Raw genomic sequence first — 22343 nt, forward strand, 5'->3', positions numbered from 1 at the left:
AGGAGGCATACTTATCCATATATTGAAATACTGCGTGATCACGCACAGTGAATACAGGGGAGTGCACTTGCGTACTGTGCTGAGCATAAAACCAGGTCTATTTGCTCAGCTTGCATCTTGTTCAGCATGAAAACCTGGTTGGGCAGATGAGGAGCGATGAACCCACTCAAGACCAGGGTTTGGGGTTACTACACAACCCCCCTGCTTTGCAGTAGCCATGGCAGCCTCTGCGCTGGGACGGCAGCCGCAGCCCTGCCGCACTGTCTGCATGCATTGGGTGCTGCAGCCATCGGTTCTGGGTAAATACAGGTTTGTGGCTCCTGCCTTCGCTCACCCATCTATCTTCAGCCTGTAGACAAACTGAACCGCTATGTACCAGATTGGGTGCTGTCTGCTGCTGCTCTGCTCAAGGAATTTGATGTCGCTTTTGGACACTCAGCAGACAGATCTGTGCTCTCTGCATGGCAGGCTTACACACTGCAAAAAGTTCTGCTTTTGACAGTAACTGCTTTACTTTTAAAGGAGCTTTTGCTAGCTGGTTAAGGTTGGGGAGGCACCTAATGCATACCTCATCCCTTATTTGGGACAGGACAACCTGATGGTACCCAACAAAACACTTCCATGTTATAGAATTTACTGCTTTACTTCCCAAATCTTCAACTCAAACCCAGGAAATGCTATCGTGTATAATAGCATACCGTATTTTTAAGTCCCACAGGCAGTAAATGGCAATATCAAAACCACGCTCAGCCCAAACTTTGTCTCTCTGCATCCATGCATTATAACGCACCTTTGTTATATTGGGGGTTGTTACTGCCATTAGCTAAAGCACAGGTGAGAGCTGGTGTGGAGGGCTGCGTGCAAGGTGGGCTCAGCAAGACAGCAGGAGCAGGTGGAGGGATGGGTCTCTTCAGATAAAATGGGAATGCAGAGTTTACCTTAGGAAAACAGCCTAAATGAGCTCAGTTTGTTTAGTCTGGTGCACTGAAAGCTGTAATAGCTCTGTTACTGTGTGAGGGGGACAGACTCAAGGAAAGGCAGGAAGCTCTTTAAAGAGTGGCGTTGGCACAAAACCAAATGCGTATAAACTGGCCACGTGCAGCGTCAGGCTGGAAAGCAGAAGACGCTCGCTGTCGATGAGGGAGGGTGTTGGAGCATCCTCCCAGTCAGGGGAGTCTTGGCCAAACACTTACTGGTGTAAAATGGAGCTCACCACCTGTCTGCGGCTGACCTGGGCAGCAGTCTCGGCACTGCAACTCCAAATGCCACCTCCCTCCCAGTCCACAGCTCATGGTCATGTAATTCTAACCTTATACACCTTCTTGCTCCAAAACGTTCATTACCTGTATGTAGTATTTTGCTGTTATGTATGATTTGGCACATACTATGAACTACACCATGGTAGTAGTTCTATCATACTATCAGCTACACCGTACTGCATACATATGTATTTTACACATGATAACAACCAAAGAGTATTAGTGAAAAACTGCTCTCATTCAAAACCCACATTGCACCCTGATCCTTCAGAAACATATATATGCCCCTAACTTCATGTGAGTAAGTTTTACTGTACTGGGAAATAATTGCACATAAAGAAGTTAAACGTGCACAAGCCTATGTAAGATCAAAGCTTCAGGCAGTTTTGTTATTGGCCACCCCAGCTCCAGAATTAAACCTCTGGGAAAGTGTGATGACAGCTGAAAGAAAAATGCACAGTAAACTGATAATTTTTTCCCCTTTTAAGTCAATGGCATTGACCTACAGTCCCCATCTATCTCTGCATCTCATAGCTACTCAACCCATTTTACCCTATCCAGTATGCTATTACATGAAATACCACGGCAAGGCTAAAAAAGCACTCTTTCATCTGCAAAACCTGGTAGTAAGCTCCTCCCAGGACATTTTAACTTGGGAGGTATCCCAAAAAGCATAATGTAGAAACATTTCTGGAAACCATGAAGCTTTATTATCAATGCACTCCAGAAAATTGTGTGGAATTTGGCAGCTGGTTTTTTCAACAGCAGCTCTATGAGTTGCGCTGGATGCCGCAGGACAGCGAGGGGCTGAAGGATGGATGGGAACAGAGGAGGCAGCCCAGCCCTTTAGACTTGCACACACGCAGAGCCGGAAAACACAACATACAAGGAAGATGGGCCATGAAATGAAAGGAAAAAATGTAGTGTGGGCCTTCTGAGAAACGCAGGTGATTTGGCACAATCTGAACAGAGGAAGATTACAGACAGAGAGATATTGCATCACAGCCAGCAACTCACTTTAAGTACTACATAGGTCCAAAATACAGGAATAATTAAACAGGCCTATCATGGACTGAATCAAAAGTTAATAAATCCTTCTTTTTCAGGATCTAACTTAAAGTTAGATGCACATTAAGGGAAAGTTAAAAAAAAAGTAGAAAAAAACCCCAAATAAGTGAAAGCATAAAAGACATCCAAGCTGCTATGGGACTTCTGTAATTGTTACCTTTAAGCCCTTTCCAGCCAGAAGCAGGACATGACGGGCCAACTGACAAGCTTGACGAAGCCCTTGAATCTGATCTTCATTCTTAATTTCTATGTCGTCTCCCCAGTCTGGTACAATGCCTGTCGTCACATAGTCTGGCTTCTTTATGTGCTTGGAGAAAAAGGATTGAAAATGAAGATCAGAAAACTGAGCATGACAATGGGATCATTTTCTCAGATACTGCCTCCTGCTTCATGGCAGCTTGCCCTTTCTGTCGTAGTATCGACCTTCCTAAGCCATCAGGGCAAACCCCCAAGGCTGCCTCAGTATTTCTTCCACTGCCCTTTTGAACTTAACATTGCCTGTTACTACTGACTTACACAGTCTGTTAGCCTTCCAGTGCTGAAACCCCAGATACTGCAGCTGACTTCCAGCAGACAGTCGCAAGTTTTGAAACTGTGAGAAAGAGACTTAAAAACTCTTCATTTTCTTTTGCAAAGAGGCATGCTTTCTACAAAAGGCATCTAAACACTGGAACTAATGGGACAAACATGGAGAATTAGGCTCAAAAATAAAACTGATCAAATCCTTAGCTTCTTGTTCAGAGAAAACTCCTATTAACTTCCATGAGATTGGATTTGACTAAGAACCTTAAGATTTAACTTATTTTAATTTAGAGGGTTTTACTTATTAATCTAGTTCATATGCTGTGCCCAAATTTGTCCATCTACAACATTAACCATGGGTACCCCAATTTGCTGTGTCAAGGAAAGTGTAATAAACTTCATTTTTCCCACACATAAAGTTCTCAGCCCTTGTGTAGAGGTGAAATTTCATTTCTGATTTTTTTTTAAATCCACAACAATTTAATGACACCTGTATAAACACAACAAACTAATAATAATGGTAACGTCCTGCACAGAGATGGAAATGTACTTTCTCTCAGAGGGTCCTGGGCTGTTTCACTGGCTGGGGAAGAGTCCCTTCACCACACTGGCCACAGGGCGAGTTTTGCACTGACTTCACAAAATACAGAATCAAGCTGGCAGGCAGAAAACAAAGTGGGCACTTGGGCTGTACACAACAAGACCATACAACAGCAGGGTGTAGGAGTAGAGAAGAGTGGGGCAACCAATTAGCTCTCGCAGGACTTTAAATAGGAAGACTATTGTTACTCCTACGGTTATTTCATTTCTACTCCGATAAAAAGTGAAACTATCTTTAGTGGGTTTATGTCAATGGAATTTCAGATTTACATTTCGTTCAGATTAACGGTGTATCGATGCTAACAACATCCTATTCTAGTAGTTTGGGACTTAATTTAGACTGCCCCACCATTTGCTGGATTACCAACTCCATACACAGCAGCACCCCTGCTTTCCCCTTGGAGGGCACTTTAGTTAACTGCTGAGACCTGACCCTGCTGACCTGATCTGTTAAGGGAGAAGCCCAAAGCAGCACACATACAAATATCTATGTATACAGTTTCACACCAACATCTCGAAAAACCTGTTATTTCAATGTTATTTCTGGCATACTCTGTATAAATTAATGACTTTGCCCTCAAGTTTTCAGAGTAGAAGAATTGGACTGATTTTTAGACAGTCTGAGAACTCTGACCTGTAGACAACTTTTCAGTATGAGAATATATTTCTCCCTCTTTATGCTAAAAGAAGTATCTAAATACAGAAAAAAAGTTTGTCTACAATTTTTAAACTTCTGAAAATATATAAAGCGTGTAACCCTATGTTCTCCCTGCACACAGAGCTTCCACAGCCTCTTAGGTGTAAGAGCCCTACATCTAGCATCCTTATCTGCTTTCCTGTCTAACAACTTTTTAGTATTTCTGGGCAATGGAAATACTCTATATTTTGCATAAGAAATCTATAATAAAATTAAAAGTAAAATAAAAAAAGTACTAATACACATCCTGAAAAGCACTGTTTAGAGAGTGTACTTCGATTTTCTTTTGGCTAAAGGAAAGATACTAAACAGTTAATCTGTATGCTGTAATTAAATGGGAAAAAAAAAAGAAAAAAAAAGAAAAAAGAAAAAAGGGGGAAACAGAAGTGGAACACATGTTAAAATTACATGAAAAGGTTCCTTTTGGCTCTAAAGTCAATAAAAATAAAAGTATATGTTGCAAGAAAAAAAAACCACTCAGGCACAGCAAAGACAAGTTTAGAACATGCAGTGGGGTTGCAGGGCAGCTACCAGCAGGTATTGTATGTTGTCTTCCTAAATCTGACATAACCAATTAACAAAACCTTCAGCAAAATACAAACATTTTTATAATTAGCTTGCTAGACATTTATACAGAAAAGGACTCAGATGATTATGAATGATTCCTATGGGCTTTTGGTAGGACTGCCTATAATTGTCCAAAACGAGAATCTGGACCCAGAAGTGTTAAGTGTTGACAGATGATTATAATATTCCATGTTTATACTACCATAACTGAACAAGCCCCAGGTTTAAACTCCCTAATAACTAGATATACCACTGTGTTTAACACGGTAGGCAGCTGAAAACTTCTCTCACCAGTGTTCCTATTTCAAATACCAGACCAAGCAACAGGACGGTGATCCAAACACCCCGCTGTCGGACAACGAATACACTTGATCAAGCCTGCAGTCGAACTCAATATTGACTGAAGAACAGATTAGATAATAGAAACTGCAGTACCTTAGGAACTGAGTGAGCTGGAGAAACCGTGGCTGGCCAAACTATACTATAAGCAGTATTTCTTTGTCCCTGAAAAAAGAAGCATCTTCGCTGTTGATTGCTTGACCGCCTGTGCAGGTAGATACAATTGCAGGCAGAAAAGATTACGTGGCAGCCAGTCACAGAACCTGTTAATGGACAAGTTAAAAATGGTTAACTTTTTTTTCTACCACTGCATTAAAAATCGAAAGTATGCAAAAAGAAAAGCATCATATAAAACAAACCACAGAACCCATGTAGCAGCCAAGGGTTGTTCAAATCTTGTACTGTTAAAGAAAGAGCATTAACACTGAGAAGCAATGAGAACAAAAAACTCCCCAAACAATACTTTGAAGCTTCATAAAATACTAGATCTGTTTTGGTTTGATGCATTAAAAGGTAGCATGGGTAAATTCCCCAAAGCTTACAGCCAGGAGTGACGCTCCAACTGGCCCCTGCTTGGAGCAATTTGCATGGCTAGAAGCTGCACTGTTCAAGGCTTGACAAAATGGTGAATAAGGGACAACAGCAAGAAAAGAGAAAAGAAAAAAAAGATTTAATGTTGATTTCAGACAGTATTTTCAGCTGTACTTTTCTAGAATTGGTCACAGATTTGAGCATAAAGTTAATGCTGCTCTTGTCATTTGCACCAAGACACAAGGAATGGGGTTCAATTTGTCCTGCCTAGCAGGGCAACAGAACAAACTTCAAGTGATATTTTTAATCTCGGCCAAAGGCAATTGAAGGGATTAAAATTTGTAATTGACTTGGAATATTCAAATCAGATTTCCACTTAATTCACATGGGAATTTGGGATGACAGTTCATCAGACTATGCATCGATCAAACTTAGTTGTTGGGCATGACACATTTTGCCCCCCTTAAAAAAGAAAAAAAAAAGAAAAAAAAGGGAAAAAAAAGGCCATTGAGGCAAAAAGGTTGTCAGAAACATCAAAACCAAAATAATGCATCACAAAAGACAATGCTAGCATCAAAACCAGGAAATATACTAAATTCAAAAGGATTACTGACACTGCCCAATTAAACTACAATTACATGTAGAACATATTTCCATTACTCAAACATTCTATAATCTAAACAGAGGGTTTTTTTGAAATGTAAGTTTCACATAATAGCTAATCTGCTTCTGAAAAATGTCATATGTATACAAACAGAAGAGCAATCTTTTGTGGCAAGGAACCCATATGAATGATTACCCTTCAGTAAAAAGAAAGTGGTTTTGTTTAAACAGAACACCTGTCTGTTTTTTACATCACAGAAATTAAGAAATTAATCTACTGCATATTTTGGAACTATGTAAAAAAATTTTTTTTTTTTAGAAGAAGAGTTTCTTCCATAACTTGTATGTTTTTATTTTATTGTACCTCCCTTCCTTTCCTTTGGATGCATTTAGCACGTCCAGATGCAGAAATTAACCTTCCACAGGCACAGATGGCTTCATAGACAGCCCTATTCCAGCATTCCATGATATACAGGAGACACGAGTTATGCACCTTTTTTGGAGCCCCAAACCCCAGAATGAATGAAATAGTTGCATGGGGTTTGCTTTAGAAGTGTCCCCGACTGTCTCTTTGCCCACTGATCAGTGCTACCATTAGTTGCCAGTAAGTGAAAGGTTGTAGAGACTTTTACTCAGTGCAAGCAAATTTTTACTGTTTTTTTAAATTGTTGATAAGTAACAAGGCAGAGTTGGAGAGTGAGGCTCAGATCAAGCTCTCAGTATAACCTAGGTACCCCAAGGGAAGTTGCGGGCTTCAAAAGGGAAGAGAGTGTCTCCATGGAAGTGGAGCTGCCCAGTTAACAGAGGGCCGGAATGGTTTGGTGGCGTTTTAACTATAATTTAATCAACAACCTCATCATGTACTGCTTTCTTAGGGTCTCCTTCCCATGAAAAAAAAATCATTGTCCAATTAAAAAAAAATAAATCTGGGCCACCCAACATGCACAATGTCTAAGTGCATCCAAAGAGCCCAAAGCATCCTACAAATTCCCTGGCTGGTTTGCACCCATTTCTAGAACCTGGAAGCACAGAATCTGCTGAGGCAGCAACTTTTGGGCCATCAGAAATAGCAATCAGTCCACCAGTGTAAGCTAAGGTAGCTCTTTTACAGAGTGCAGTGGAAGTACCTCACTTTTACCACAGCTGAAGGTATTATAAATATATTTAAAACCCACACTCACTGATGTGGTCAGTTAAAGCCCACGTGGACATCAATATATGAACGCGTATTTCAAATGCTCTCCTTGGCGCACGGCATGCTGCCTGGGCACCTTGTCTACTGTGTAAAAGTTTAATTAGGGAAGAAAAGGTGCAAGTGTGCTTGTCGATTATTCAACAATAAAACTCCAAATGTTGCAAATACAGACATTTAAATACATTAAACCAGATTATATTCATGGGTGCATGCCTGTTGACCATCCCACATTCAGAAGGGATACCTTTTTATTTGGAATAAAATTTTTACCTCTATTCTCCCGAAGATACACTGTAAGTGTTGTCACAAGATAACAGGATAATAAGGTACTGTAGTCTGTTGTTATTCTACTAACTATTCATTATAAACCAGACACATACAAAAATATCTACTACTTGAACAGGTGAAATGCGACAACCAAATAAATATCACCATAGTATAATACGACTCCTAAAATACATCACAAGATTATAAACACAGGACAACTAAACCTTTATTTGAAATATAAAAAATTGTAACAGAAAACATTCTCCTACAAAGTAAAAATAAAATGAAATAAAATGGCATTAAACTATAATGAAGTTACTGTTTCATAATGAAAATCTGGACTCCATCCACACACTTCCTTCCTTAAGAAGGCCTTCCTAATGCCTCCACAGCTCCTTTTATTTTTTAACCTCCCATATTCACAGCTAATTCGATATAGCAACATCATCAATCACCAGAGACAAGAACAACTGGCTGTATTCTCCAAGTCTGGCTCAAATATTCCCTCCTCCCCATGCCTTACACCTATCAAAGCTTTTCTCAGTGCCTTATTTACTTCTGCAACACTGGTGCTCATGCACATCCTTTTTGTTAAGCTTTCTATGTATATTCATTGCTGTAAGACAGTTCACAAATGCAGGATTTATGCAGCTTCCAGTGGAAACTGCAGCCACCGGAGAGAGCCCTGAGTTTGAAGCCAGGTAGCCTGGAGACACACCAGCACAGCCAGGACGCAAAGTTGACCCTTTACGCATTTCTTCTCTCCCCCAACAGCCAGGCTACGTCACCTGCCACGAGTAACAGAATATTTACTATCAGCTGCAATAAGGAGAATTATTACCAGCATTACTGAATCACATCAGCAGATGCAAGGCACTGAGCACAGAAAATTACAGACAACTGCTCCTCTGACTCGACAGTGAATCACACTGTGCAATCTGTATGCACGCATGTCCTGCCAGAGCCGCTGGATTCCTCAGCATACCTTCCAGACCTTAATTTGTATTAATAATATAAATATGCACTGTGAGCTTTTATGAATTACCAGATGAATTTATCTTGTGTGGAAATTACATTTTCTTTTTCTTTTAAATGAGTCAGCCAAAGGGGCTGAATACAGAATTCAAGTATGATGATGGGTGGGAGCATTTTAAGTGACTGATTTTGCAGCACAATGTGCCCTATATTTATTAGCCTTTTACTCTAGGTCTATTTTAATTGTTATCTGTTCATGCATGCTACACTATATAATGAAATGCTCCCATTTCACTCACAGAGTAGAGTTTTTTTATGTGTATCTCTATTAATGACCCTTAATTAAGTTGATTTTAGTCATTTAAATGTGATTCTCCTCTGGTCAAGAAGTATTTTTAAAGGGAGATGTTGGAAATGAACTCTCACATAAGCCCTTTTCTAATGCTTCTTGTTTAACAGTTATAACAATTTATCAGCTATGTTTTCAATGAATGAGGTGTGGGGTAGCCATGCAAAAAACTGCTCATCTACATGATCCATCAAATGTGATTGTTAGCAACCATTTTTTTGGTATTTATTTAGGAAAGACTTCAAACTTCCAAGCAATTAGCAAAAATGTTACCAAAGGATAAACTTCATGACAGTTCTAAGCTACAATAAATACAAGGGTACATCTTAAAAAGAGCCAAGAAATAAAAGTAACATATTTTTAAATAATTTAGTCATGGTATCAACAGAAGCACAGTACCAACATTATTTAGGATTATAAGAATTAACATTCAACCCCTTTAGGAAATAAAATCAACTTGCCCTCGATAAAGTAAATCTTACTTAATATATACGAGCAATTAACAACATTAAAAGCATTGTTCTGATAACTCTTTTCAAAATATGTGATTTAATCTTTTTTTTTAAACTGAAAAAAGAATGACTGGAGATTTTCTTAGTATACATGCATTTGAGGGTAAAACACTACAGATCTTTAATTTGGCTTGTCAGGTCATTTTAATATTATGTCATAATTTTGCTTCTTGTGCAAATATTCATTTTGCTGAAACTTCAGAGGAAGAAAGTTTAAAGTGAGGTATTAAAAATCACTGTGGGTAATAATATGTGGAATCCAGCCAATGCAATTAGGTAAGAATACATAGCTTTTTACTATTAATGATGAAAAGTTCCCGTTTTTCAATCTGGAATAATGGTTGTGGTCTGAAAGATCTTTACTTGTAATTGTAATTCTAACTGTCTAATAAAACACTGACTTTGTAATCCCTGTGTCGCAAAGGTACATGCAAGCTTCAAAAATAGTATGGGAAAGATTAAAGGTTCTCTCCAACTCTGTGTAACCTGTGTAGCAGAAGAGCAGCTCACATTTCACAAGCAATAACCTGTGCATTTGCTAAAAAAAAAAAAAAAAAAAAAAAAAAAAAAGAGGGGAGGGAGAACAACATAGGGAAATGCCTGAGGCAGAAGTTGAAACTGATTGGACAAAGTAGAAGGACAAGAGCCCTTGAAATTAAACAAAAGCAAATTCATTCTGTTGACAGATGTTGATTACATCAAAGCCACGAAAGAACTTTTTTCTGTTTCTTTTTTTTTCCTTTTTTGCAACTAATACCCCACATTTTCTGTACAATAAGGATATAACATATCTTAATCAACATAACCCAAGATGTAATACTCTTTAAATTTGGTAAAAGTATATTGTAATGAGGTCTTAACGACAGGCTTCTCCAAACAAGAGTGTATTCACATGGTCATGTCTGCATACCCGTGCTGGTCACGCCATCATCAGCCCCTTACTTCCAGGGGTTAACTGCTCTGGCAGCCAAATAAAATACAGAGAGCGCTGTGTAATTATGGAGACAGTCAAAGGGCAGACTCTATTTTGAAATCTATTTGCACAGACAAGGTCTTCCAATTTCGCTTACAGGAAACAAGCTGGTAAAGGGGGTCTCCTCCTCTCCAGATGCTTTCCACACGTTTTTCCCACATCAGGAAATCGTGGACATGGACACCATGCAGCACTGTTTCCTGGATTGCAGGACTATGTCATTACAAGGAGAAGAGCAAGTCCATGCTCGTGAGAAATATTTCCTCCTAATTGCCCACATTAGGGGAAAGCAAAACACACAAGGACTACTGAAAATGTGACTAGCAGCAATTTGTAAACAGGACGCAGCCACAGCTGTCATGATGGTACTGGAAAAGAGAAAACAGAAATGAAAGGGTAAAACCACTCTGTTTTTAATAGCATGATTGGGGAAATGAAATATTCATCAGGATAGATGTGACTTCAGTTACAACAGCAACACATTGGTGAAAACCTCTACAACAGCGTGCTTGTGACTGTACCCTGATAAACGGAAACACAGGCCAGTATCTTGTAAACATTATATTCTAATTGGCATTGTTTTATTTAATTATTGAAATTAACTGGAAATTAACAACAGAAGTTGTTTAGTTAATAAAGGCATTAGCAGAATTGCTCTTCTTGTTACTCTCCTAAGAGGCAATAAAGCAAAGCAATGGCCAAACACCATTGCAAGGGAGCAGACTACAAGGGAGCAGAGTCAGCCCCTCTGCCAACACCACTGGGACTCCTCCACAGCACTGAAAAAAGTCAAGTTTGGCCCTCAGGACCAGTTAAGCTCCCTGCTAATTACAATTTTGCCTTTACTTCACGGAGAGCGGAACCGGGCAATTTGTTTGCCGTATGCCAATACAAATGAGTTTTTTTAATTGGGTGTAAATTTATAAACTATATGAAAATACATTCTTGTTTGGCTTTACTTATTATGACTTAGTCTGGACCAGCACACTAAAATGATGAATCAGTGCCTTCTGGAATAGTGCCGTTCTTCTAATTCATTATTCAGTCAAACTTAGGGCCAACAAAATAGCTGTTCTACAAGTTGGTAAACTGGGAAACCACAGAGAATCAGAACCTCTTCTATTTACAGGAAGGATGACAGCCTAAGGGTACTTCATCTCAATAATAACAACATTCAAGTAACGGTGCCCAGGTCATGACAAGCCATGACCCTCCCCATAGCTCCTGCAGGAAGCTGGCTTGGTGCCACCTTTTATCAGCAGCAACCGACAGTGCAACTTTAACAAACACGGAGAAAAGGAAAGATTAATTTTATATCCTTAAAAACCCGTTCGACCAATTGAGCTGGTATGTGTGTATATATATATACACACACACACACACACACAGAGTCACACCAAGCCAGTATAAGAAATAAATTCACTGACTGAGTAAAATTCTGGTATCATTAAACAGCACTTTCCAATTTTATTATAGGATTTAAAAAATATAGAGTACAATCTAACTATATCTGAATTATATCCATTCATATACCAAAGGAAATTAATTGTCTATTACAGAAAATGGGACTGGGCTATACAGGCTTAACTTCGGGAACAGGGCATTGCAGTTCTCCAACAGAGCCTTCCGTCCTAGTGTTATTTCTATTACGTTTTCTCTCTCCAACAGAATAACACAAGCAGAAAATAAAAAGAAAGTGCTGCCTAAAGCAGTATCAGAGCAAAACGAAACAAGTCAGGTACAAAAGCTGGACAAAGCAATATTAAGAGTTTCACACACAGTTAATATCAGGGGAATTTAGGCTCCAGATCACAGCATCTGGCAAGTTTCAGCTTCCGTGACTAGCAGGAGAAACATTCCTCTTATGTTACTGCATTCCTATATTGAGTAAATTAATTTATCATAAAGTGAATAAATTAGAATGAGAAACATATCTGCTCAGCTTTGCATATTTAAATACATGCTTCAATCACTTTCTATCTTTAGCTTTTTTAAAAGATCAGAGAAATTACTTTTGCTTGAAAGATTGGTTATTGTGTTCATAATTCTGATTTTGTAGGGAAGTAACAACCGTTGGAACAAGTTACTCAGTTTAAAAAATAGCAGTTGTTTCAGATTAAAATAATAAGCTATTCAAATAGTCCTTACACACACGCACAATACCGAATCTTGTTGTTAATATGCACCCACCCACAGCTTTAACATTCATTGAATCCTACTGGGATAAAATCTTTTCAGGTGCTCTGTGAAACAACTGTTTTTCAACTGGCATGTTTATGTCCTATATACGTGCCTGATACGGTATTAATTGTTAAAAATAAATCCTACTTTAACCTCTTAAATTTCCAACTGAAATGGAAAAAATGTTTGAATCACCACAAAAACGCTTCCCACAGAAACCCTTTCAGCGGGTGAACAAGGCTGCTGAAATAAGAGTAATCTTTGCATAGAAAATTTAGGAGTGCTCCTGAACACTGTATCAGGATTTTCTGCGTAGCTTGAGACACAGGAAGAGAATAGGCAGTCACAAGTCTCTTCCCTGCACAAAATACTAGACCATTGTAATAATTATTTTCAATACACCTGCAGCCAAATCTCTAAGGATACAAGATGATTTCTGAATCATAAGGCAGTCTTATCTTAAAATTAAAAAAAAAAATCATACAGTGCTAGCAATTTTGGGATGAATAACTTAATAAAATAAGATTACATTACTACTCATTTGGTAAAAATGACAGCTAGCAATATTTCTTGCCTTGTATTAGATGTTGTTAATTACCTGTATTGTCCTGTTTTCACACGAAAACACAAGTTACACTAGGACAGTGAGTTGTTACTGAGAAAACACGTAGGTGTCCTTTGCTAGAGTGAAGAGTGTAAGGTTGGAGAATTACTTCCTAAAACCTGGACTTCAAAATATATGAGCAGAGAGGTATAAGAGTTTACAGCTGTTTCTGCTAAACTACTGTGGTGGTGGTGATGGTGGAAATAAGGTCTTTTCTTTTTTTTTTTCAGGAAGATGCTCTGCACAAGGAAGATGTTCCAATCAGGAGCTTGCTGCAGATAACTTGTAGCATCCTTATTAAAATATTTATTTTTAAACCTGTCAGTCATTAGTATGTGCTATTAATGTGTAACTTGGAAGCTTATTCATAAATATGTGACGTTTGGGTCACTGAATGAATTATAATATGATTATGGATCAAATTTGGAAGAGGACGGTATAATGTTTAGGAGCTGTTTTAATTTTTTTTAAAAATACCTTTCACTTATCTCCTTGCTTAACATTTACAAAGACCTCTTTCATATCATAAAAGTCCCTGTTTATCAAACAGTGATACAGGAAGAAGTTGTTTACATTTTCAGAAGTACCAACATACATCACTTATGACAAAAAAAACAAGCACTCCATAAGAAATGCTCAATCACTGTCAATCATACGCACTAAAATATACATAAACCAAAGCATGTGGTGTGAGCTATATTAGATTCAAACTGAACACAGAATTACAACTATAACAAACAAAAAACAAATAATTACAAGTGACTCATAGGCCTATTTACACATCTCACCAAACTGCTGGAAAGGTAGGTAACCATAGAAACCTGACAGCCTAAATTCAGTACTTTAAAATTTGTATTTAGTTTAAAATGCTGAAAATGATGTTTCTATTTGACGAAATCCATATTTTTAGAGGCTTCAGGTTTTGCTTTGGTACTTAAATAAATGCTTAAAATGATTTAATCTCTCGGTTAATAATAATTTGCCTTTTCGACTTTATTTTATCCAAGTAAAGATTACAATTTACCCTTAGTAATATAAAATGTTAATACATTTTAATACTGCAAATTAATATTTCTAACATTTCTTTAACGACTGAAATTAAATAATTATATAAAACAAACACTCCTGTACTTACTATTAAATGTTCTGCATATAGACTTTTCTAAGCTGCACACTGGCAAAAAAAAAAAAATTACTCAAATTAACTGTTAAAGCTGAAATGCTAATAGCCTTTTCAACTTATAGTTCTTTTTCACTGACAATTACAATTTGCATGGCTTAAAATTTAATACTATGATTAGTACTAATGTCCTATATTTTACTTCATAATCTAAATGAGTAAAATATTATTTTTGTAGTTCACTGGCTCTTATACTTAGGCTGTAATGTTCGGTGTGTATTTCATTATGCAGATGAGCAATGGATGTCGTCTAACATGATTTAAATGGGTCAACAGTATTTTCCTATTCACATTAATCATCCAGACAGCCACAAAAAAAAAAAAAAAAAAAAAAAGCCTTGAAAACTAACCTAGGAAATCTCTTTTTATCACCGACTCTTCCCACTAGTCAAACAACAGCAAACACATGCTAGAGGAGACGGGAGCCTCACAAACCGGGGAGCCAAGGCTGGGTGCTGCTCCTCTCGTGGGTGCGCAGCTCCTGCCGCAGCCGGTGCCGGCAGCGGGCAGCACTCCCCGGGCTGCCCACGGCCTCGTGCCAAGAATGATTCTCGTCCCGTGAAGTTCAGTGGGAGCTGGGCGTTGACAAACGGAGCAAATTTGAATCGGCAAAATACGTTCTTGGCACAGGGACATGCAACTGCGCTGAATGCAAAGGCGTGCTGCCCACTGACGCTGAGTTGGCAGCCGGGCTGTTCTTGCGTAAATACGCTTGTTGGAAAACTCCCACTAAAGTCAAAGGACACAGGATCAGGCCATTTATTGCCAATTGTTTATAAAACACATTAAAATTAAGGGCTCTATTCTCAAGCCATGTAGCCATCATCTACAGCCCATTTCATATATGGCATATTACAAACAAAATGATAATTTATAACTAATGGTGCTTCTGTGGAAAAGGAAGCTGTTCTAATAAATGCTAAAGGGAAAGAACATTAACTACAAAACAGGCAGAAAGCAACAGGATGATCAGGTACCAAACATTCAGATTCATTCATTAAATAAATGTATTATTAGCATTAAAAAAAAAAAAGAAGCAATCAAGATTGTCTCATATACAAAAGTACTGCCATAGCACAAAATCTCTATAAAGGCAGAGATGACACATTTGATTATATTATGGTGTAACACGGCTGGCAGAGCTTGCCTGGGAAACCCCACACTTCTCATACCACGGGGCAGACCCTGCTGGACAACATGGAGGAGGTCCGAGCTTCCCAGAGATGGGATGGACGGGCTGCGAGGCAACAGGCAGGCAGGCGGTGGGACTCCTTACCTCCTCCCTTATCGCTGCTGGACATCCAGCGATGGATGGTGAAGCTTTACCAGTGACCACTCCCCACATCCATCCTTATTTAGACACACTGGTATCAGCACAGCCATCAATATTTCAGTTTATTTTCTAGGAACAAACTTAAATCCTTGAAACTGGTTTTGTATACCGTTGAAAGTAGCTGTTATTTGCTAAATAGGTGTCAGCTCACATAACATCTCTTATCCAGAAGCTATACAGGTCACTTACTTGCCAACACAACCCCAGATTACTGATTCTGAGATCTGAAAACCAATAGTATGGCTTAGGCATTGGCCACCAGCTTTCTCTTACAGCCTTCTCCGTGCTTGCTCTTCCAATCCATGGATGTAAATGAAGGGGGGTAGGAACTGTGCATCAGCTTTTAAAGTAAACTAATCAACATATGGCAAAGTAGGAGGTTTCCAACTATTCAGACCTCACAAGACTTCATTTGCAACACTCATGCCCTGGACAAGTGTTTCACCAGTACCTAATAAACAGCTGGGTCCAGCAGGCACCTTAACTGGATGCAGTAACTGTTCAGTGCGAAGTGCTAAGGCATCCGTGGGCACTGACCTGGTGGCTGATTTACAGTAAATTAAACAATAACCACCACTATGATGACTAAGGTTCAGTCTTGGCCATGACCTTTTCTAGGTGTTGGGAACATGGAGGAGAGGTCAGCATATTTTATGGTGCGACAACCCACGTGCAGGTCAGTAGCTGGCACACTCGTTTCCCCCGTGCCCTGTCCCACGTAATGCACGTCAGGAGGAGTTAAGACAAACGACATTCAACATCTGTGAGTTTCAAAAGCATGTCTTTGGGGCTAGCTCCAGCCCTGCCCATCTGAGGAAACATCACATTTGGATGCCAAGAGCTAGCTGGGAGCCCTGAGCAGTAAGGAAGGACCTCTGGGTTTCTCCACTGCCCCAAACACTATGGTTAATAGCTACTGCTATGGGAGATTTCCTGAAGGAACTCCAAGCAGCACTCCTCTTGTTGAATCAAAGACAATAAATCACAAATTACAGCAGTTGCTTAATTCCTGGAGAGAGGATCATGCGGTCCAGTCGCACATTAGCCAGTGTCTCTCACCTCCAAAACTTGACCTTGCTCCCAGTCACTTCTCCTGACGCACACCCTACATGTATCAGTCACCCACATAACACCTCCCTGCTGCATACAGTGCTCCAAGGATGGGTACGGCAAGGCCCACGACAGCCACTCCCCACACAGACTGACTTAAAAAAAGAGAATACTTAATTTCTAAACTATCTTCACCAGGCTATTCACTCTGTACAGTTTATTGGACTACTCCACTGTCTGATTTTCTAAGATAGAGTAAGCAAAGGGTCTTTGCAAGAAATTAGGTCTCCAGCTCCTTTTTCTAGTCTCAAAAGGGTTTACACAGCTCTTTTATGCACAGATAGTAAATCTGTAAGAAGCAATAAATGTTTTGCTTTCCACAGGATGAAGATAATCTAACTTGCCAGCTAAATATAACAGGCATTTCTTCAGAGCAGGCTTAGCTACCTTGTCTGCAAAGCTGGGCAGTAATCCATGAAATCCTCCATGGGGACATCCCACTTAAACAATTACTAATTTGCAGACTCAACACAGAACTTTTAGATTGTCTTGCGTGATTTGTCAAACATTCACCTTGACTGTCTTATTTTGTTGTTGTTCTTATCTATTTGCAGTTTAAATATACAGATTTGCAATAGTACTGCACACTGGAGAGACCGACCAGTGTGGGCAGCAACCTGAGTCCACAGCTGGATCTCCCGGTTACTCTGACAGGGGCCAATTGCTTGCAAGTGAGGAAGTTTCAACCAGAACACAGCTCACTTATGTATTTATTTATTTGGTGCTTTGGTTAGATAGAAAGAGCTCCGGTGGCACAAATGACACAAGAGACAAAATTTGTAAAGATATTAATTGCATAAAAAAAAATTTTTTTGCAAAGGCTTCCCATTCAATTTAATAACAATAAAAAAAAGGGCTTTTTTACTTCTAAGTAAAATTTAACATGACTGGAAGAAAAGGCTGCATAGCTGTCTGTGTGTCACGCAAGACATGGGCACATATTGCATTCCTCATGGGGAGGACTGAAAAAACAAATAAAAAATGGGCTAGTATTAAAGCCACGCATGTGGCAAGAAGTACACATTGGCGCTATTAAGAAAGGCCAGTGATCCTGGCAGCCTTTGGTAAATATGATGATAGTGCAGACCCATCTCGACAGTGCTTTACTAAACCTGCAGATCTGCATGGGGAAACATTGATGTCTCAATTTTACTGGTGATTTCAGCTGCAAAGGCACTATTTTTCCAACTAAAAAATCAGGCCAGTGAAGTTGTTCATTAAACCTCTATCCAGATGTGATTCATGATGCACTATAACTTATTCTGAGAATTAAAAAATAGAGCTGTACAGAGAGAGTATAAAAGCCTCAACTCTGAAGCGAGCGCTGGTGCTCGCACAACCTCCTGCAGAAGCCCAGCCACAGAACCAGGCACCTTCTGCATTCGACTTCATAGCTTTGGTCTGTCTCTTGGAAGACTTTGGTCCAATGCCTGGATAAATTCTGAGTGAGAAGTTTTGGTGCTAAAATATATGAAAGATGCAATAACAGAAGTTACATGTATTGACAAAATCATAGCTGAGACATGTACAGGAGGAGGTCTCAACTCCTTTTGACTGTAAAGTCATCCCCAAATCAGTGAATTCAGTCAATTATGTGCTAAGAATCCTGCTGCATATTTTAATCATGGAAAACGTGAAGTCCATTTCAATCCACCCACATGGCCTACTGCAAAGTGATGTGACCGTGAAGTCGAATTTTATGACCCTGGCCACAACTTCATAAATGTCAGTACTCCTGATTCGCGTTCACTGAGCAAACAGCTACAGCAAAATTTATTCTGACCTGGCTGCTCCCCCTGCAACGGCACGGTCAGAAGCAGCAATGTGCCTCTGCCTCCGCCATGCCTGCTCATAGTGCAGTGGTTGGTAGTCCATCATCACCACTTGTTGCACCAGAGGGGACAGGAGAGAACTGGTGCCTTTACCCCAGCCAGCCCAGCAGATTATTTTCAGCTGGCTGAACTTCCAGCTGCCAACCTCCTGCCAACCTGTTAGTAACCTCCAGCTGGTTCCCACAGCTGGGGATACTGTTGCAGCAAAAGCTGCTGAAGTTTGTCTACCAGCTACCTTATTCTAGCCTGATTTTGTGTTACAGTTTTTACAAAAGAGTTATTTGGAGAAAACAGACACCAAACGAACAAAAGCAAGACTGTCTTTATCAGGCAGGTTTTAGAAACAGCCGCTTCTCCTGGCAACCTTTGCATTGCTTTGCAATTAGTTTTGCTAGAGAACATGTATTAGTTAAGGAGCGTACTCTACAACCCAAAACTCTTAGACAATGTAATGATATCACTCAGAAAACTGCTGGGACACTATGCCAGCAAAATAATTCTTGCTGGTACAACTCGATCTTTTTGAGGAACTGAATTAAGCATTCCCAGAAGAGAACTCTTCCATGAGCTGAGCTTCTGCTGAATTTGTAGGGTGTACCAGAGCATGAATTAATCTTTATAAGTCCAAACAAATCCCACTACTTTATTTCTTTAAAGAACACCCATTTCCTTTATGTCTCTGTCATGAGCCATAAGTAGTATGTTAACAATAATCAGTGCAGAACAACCAGAAATGGGTTGGAGAGGTGAGACCTGCCTAGTCACCTCACGGGTGTTAGTTCAGAAAGCACATGGCAATGATGTTAAGCCTCATCACGGCCTACCATTTCACCCACAATGCAAGAGTGTGACTCAGTTCTCAGACCTGCACAAACCACTATGGGCAACACTTCATCTCAGTGTCAAACCAGGACATCTTTGCAAGATGACTGTCCACTTTGTCTAGTGGAGAAGGACCTCAACTCAACAACTCTAAGTGAGTTTACAAGCACATTCAAAAGCTACAAACCCAAGTAGCATATAAGCAGATCTGCAGGGGCTGCACCCTCTATTACATAAAGCACCTCATTTTTATGACTTGTGAAACGAGGTCAGGACCTCACTGTTGCTTTTTTCCAAATCCATCTTTACCTATGTCTATCAGAAAATCTGAGACTGAACAGCTGGAATTTATGTGAGAAAAACAATTTCTTTGCCATTTTCTTTCAATGTTATGGCAAGTCTGTTGATTTTCATAATTTAAAAATATGTAAGGCAGGACCTAATTTAAGTTTATGTACAACTAAACATGAAACAGATAATCTGAGAAGTGTACATGTTCCTTTAGAGAACATCTGATATGCCATAAGTATTAATGTATAAATTTAGATCATGTTCATTACTGGAATAGTCCTTCATGGTTCAGAATGAGCTTGATTTAAAATTGAAACATAGCTTCAAACAGGTATTTTAACCATAAATACCTGAAAGGAAACATCTTTAAAATGTGAAAGGTGGAGACTTTATACAGCTGGTTAGAGTGGCTGGTTATTTATCATCTAAACTCGAAAGAGAACAGTGCGACTTTCAAAAACATTCATGAAAGTTTTCTCAGACTGCATGCTACAGAGTGCGCCTGCCAAAAGACCTCTGAGAAGCTCTGAAGAGCCCTTTATTCCCATTTTCTAAGGCTTCCATGCAGCAGGGCAGTTTGTTGAACACTTGGTTTCCAATAGTTTCCTCTTTGTTCAGAAATTAAGAAGGGAAAGACATCTACTGATTTGAGAAGGACAACAGTCATTTAATGAAATAAACAAACAAACTTTCCATACTTTGTTTCTATGTCATAAAACATTTCCAGATTGTTTTCCATGCAAATAATGTTTTTTAATATGAACTATCTGAAAGGAATTAAAAAAAAATAAAAATTCAAACTTCCCTTGTCCAGGAACGTCTGTAGCAACTACCTTTGAGGAACAGCCAGTTACACAGATAAAGCTCTTTGCCAATGAACAGTTCAGCTTGTAAATGATTTCTCCTAGATCCTTTTGAAAACATAGCAAGATAATGCAATAACCAAGACAAAATAAGAGAATTCTGACACTTTTTGTCATACTAAACATAGCCACATACTATATTTTCCTGCCTGAATTGCATCCAATAAACTACAAAACCTTACTCTGTGGTACACGAATTTTCATGCCTACTCTCACATTTTATGCCTACAATTAAAACATGCACTATTCTGGTTATGCGACAGACCTTATAAAGTGAAGGGGACTGCACTTAAGTAATTATATTTGAGTGTGAATCTATTTAAGATGGGGCATTTGTTTCTTTCACATCTCTAACCTGATGTAGTAAACAAAGACTGAGGCCAAAGCGAGCATTTTATTATCCAAGCTGGACGGACTATATGGTGCTGATACATAATAAAAAAAGATGGAGTTGTTTTCAATTTGTGATTCAAGGAAACCTGGGAATTTCATGGCTACATCCAAAGACCGTGAAAAGACTTCTTTTTAGAAATCAAGTTCGTTACCAATTTGTTTCAGCTCCCTACATGGGAGTCCACGTTGCCGCTGAAGGACGCTTAGAAAAACTCATGCTCAAAAAGCTTGAAGAGCACTGAACCAACAGGTCACAGACAGGAAGGTCTGCTCTCAAACACAGAGCAGTGTCTCCCCTTCTGTGGATGTTTTTGCCTGTCTGACAGGCAGTTCACTCTGATATTTATCGGAGAAGCATCCTGAAGAAGAGCACCGTACTGTGCAGCACTGGCCGGCAGCGAGCACCCGGGGCAGGAGACTCCTTGGGGCAGGAGCGCAGGGGAAGCCCAGGTGCAGAAAGGACCAAAGTGAGGGATGGGTAGACAAAGGGCTGAAGAAACCTGTGCAACATGGCAAGAGCTGCTGAGCAGAAGCGGCACAAAGAACGGGAGCTGTGGTGACAACTGTAGAGACAGATGGAAAGGTCAGGGAGAGAAAAGCTATAGCCGTTCAGACAGAAGTGCAAGAAGCATTTGGCAAAACAGAAGACGGTAGAAGACCTGGAAATTTGGCAAACAAAACGCAAGACACATAAAGAGAGTAAAAAATGACCAATTGAGAAGAAACCCTTATTATAATAACAACCTGATTTTGAAGTGTTGAAATGGTTCCTTTTAAAAAAACTTCTAGAGTCTGTTTTCACTCTAGATAACACTGAAGACCAGTGTGTGACCTGAACTGCTGAACACAAAATATGAGGAACTTTTCTTAAATGGAAACTAGAACTTGACTTCATACAGAGCCTTTCATACTTAGTGTGTAACGAATTGCTTCAAATACTGGCAGGCAAACAGCCATTATGCACTCAAGAGCTCATACATAATAATACTTAGCATTTTTATAGTGCTTTTCATCTTTGAAGTGCTTTACAAACAACTCATTAATCTCAACCAATGCACCTGCAAGGTAGATAAATATCTGCATTGTAGGTGGAGAAAGACACAGAAAGTTCAATGGCTTATCCAAGGCCATGCACACCACCAGCCCCCAAATCCCTAGCTCCTGGCTCCTAGCCCCATGAAGGACCTGAGCCCCACTCTGTGTTAAGATCGTGCCTTCTCTTCAGCCACGGAGCTGTAGGACAACTTGTCTTCCTGCGAGAAGGACGGCAGCAGACG

At 39.5% G+C, this 22343-nt stretch overlaps 1 protein-coding gene across 1 annotated transcript in view; it reads right to left on the reverse strand.

Moving 5' to 3' along the window:
* The window catches only part of METAP1D (methionyl aminopeptidase type 1D, mitochondrial), a 51112-nt gene that overhangs the window by 17485 nt on the left and 11284 nt on the right, over positions 1–22343 (reverse strand). Inside the window, exons 2-3 of the mRNA XM_075028446.1 lie at positions 5149–5315; positions 2485–2634 (exon numbers count right to left, since the gene is read on the reverse strand). Of these exons, the coding sequence (XP_074884547.1) occupies positions 2485–2634; positions 5149–5315 (317 nt within the window). The remainder of the gene's footprint in view (positions 1–2484; positions 2635–5148; positions 5316–22343) is intronic.

This window comes from Buteo buteo, chromosome 5, assembly GCF_964188355.1.
Source record: "Buteo buteo chromosome 5, bButBut1.hap1.1, whole genome shotgun sequence".
Taxonomy (NCBI): domain Eukaryota; kingdom Metazoa; phylum Chordata; class Aves; order Accipitriformes; family Accipitridae; genus Buteo; species Buteo buteo.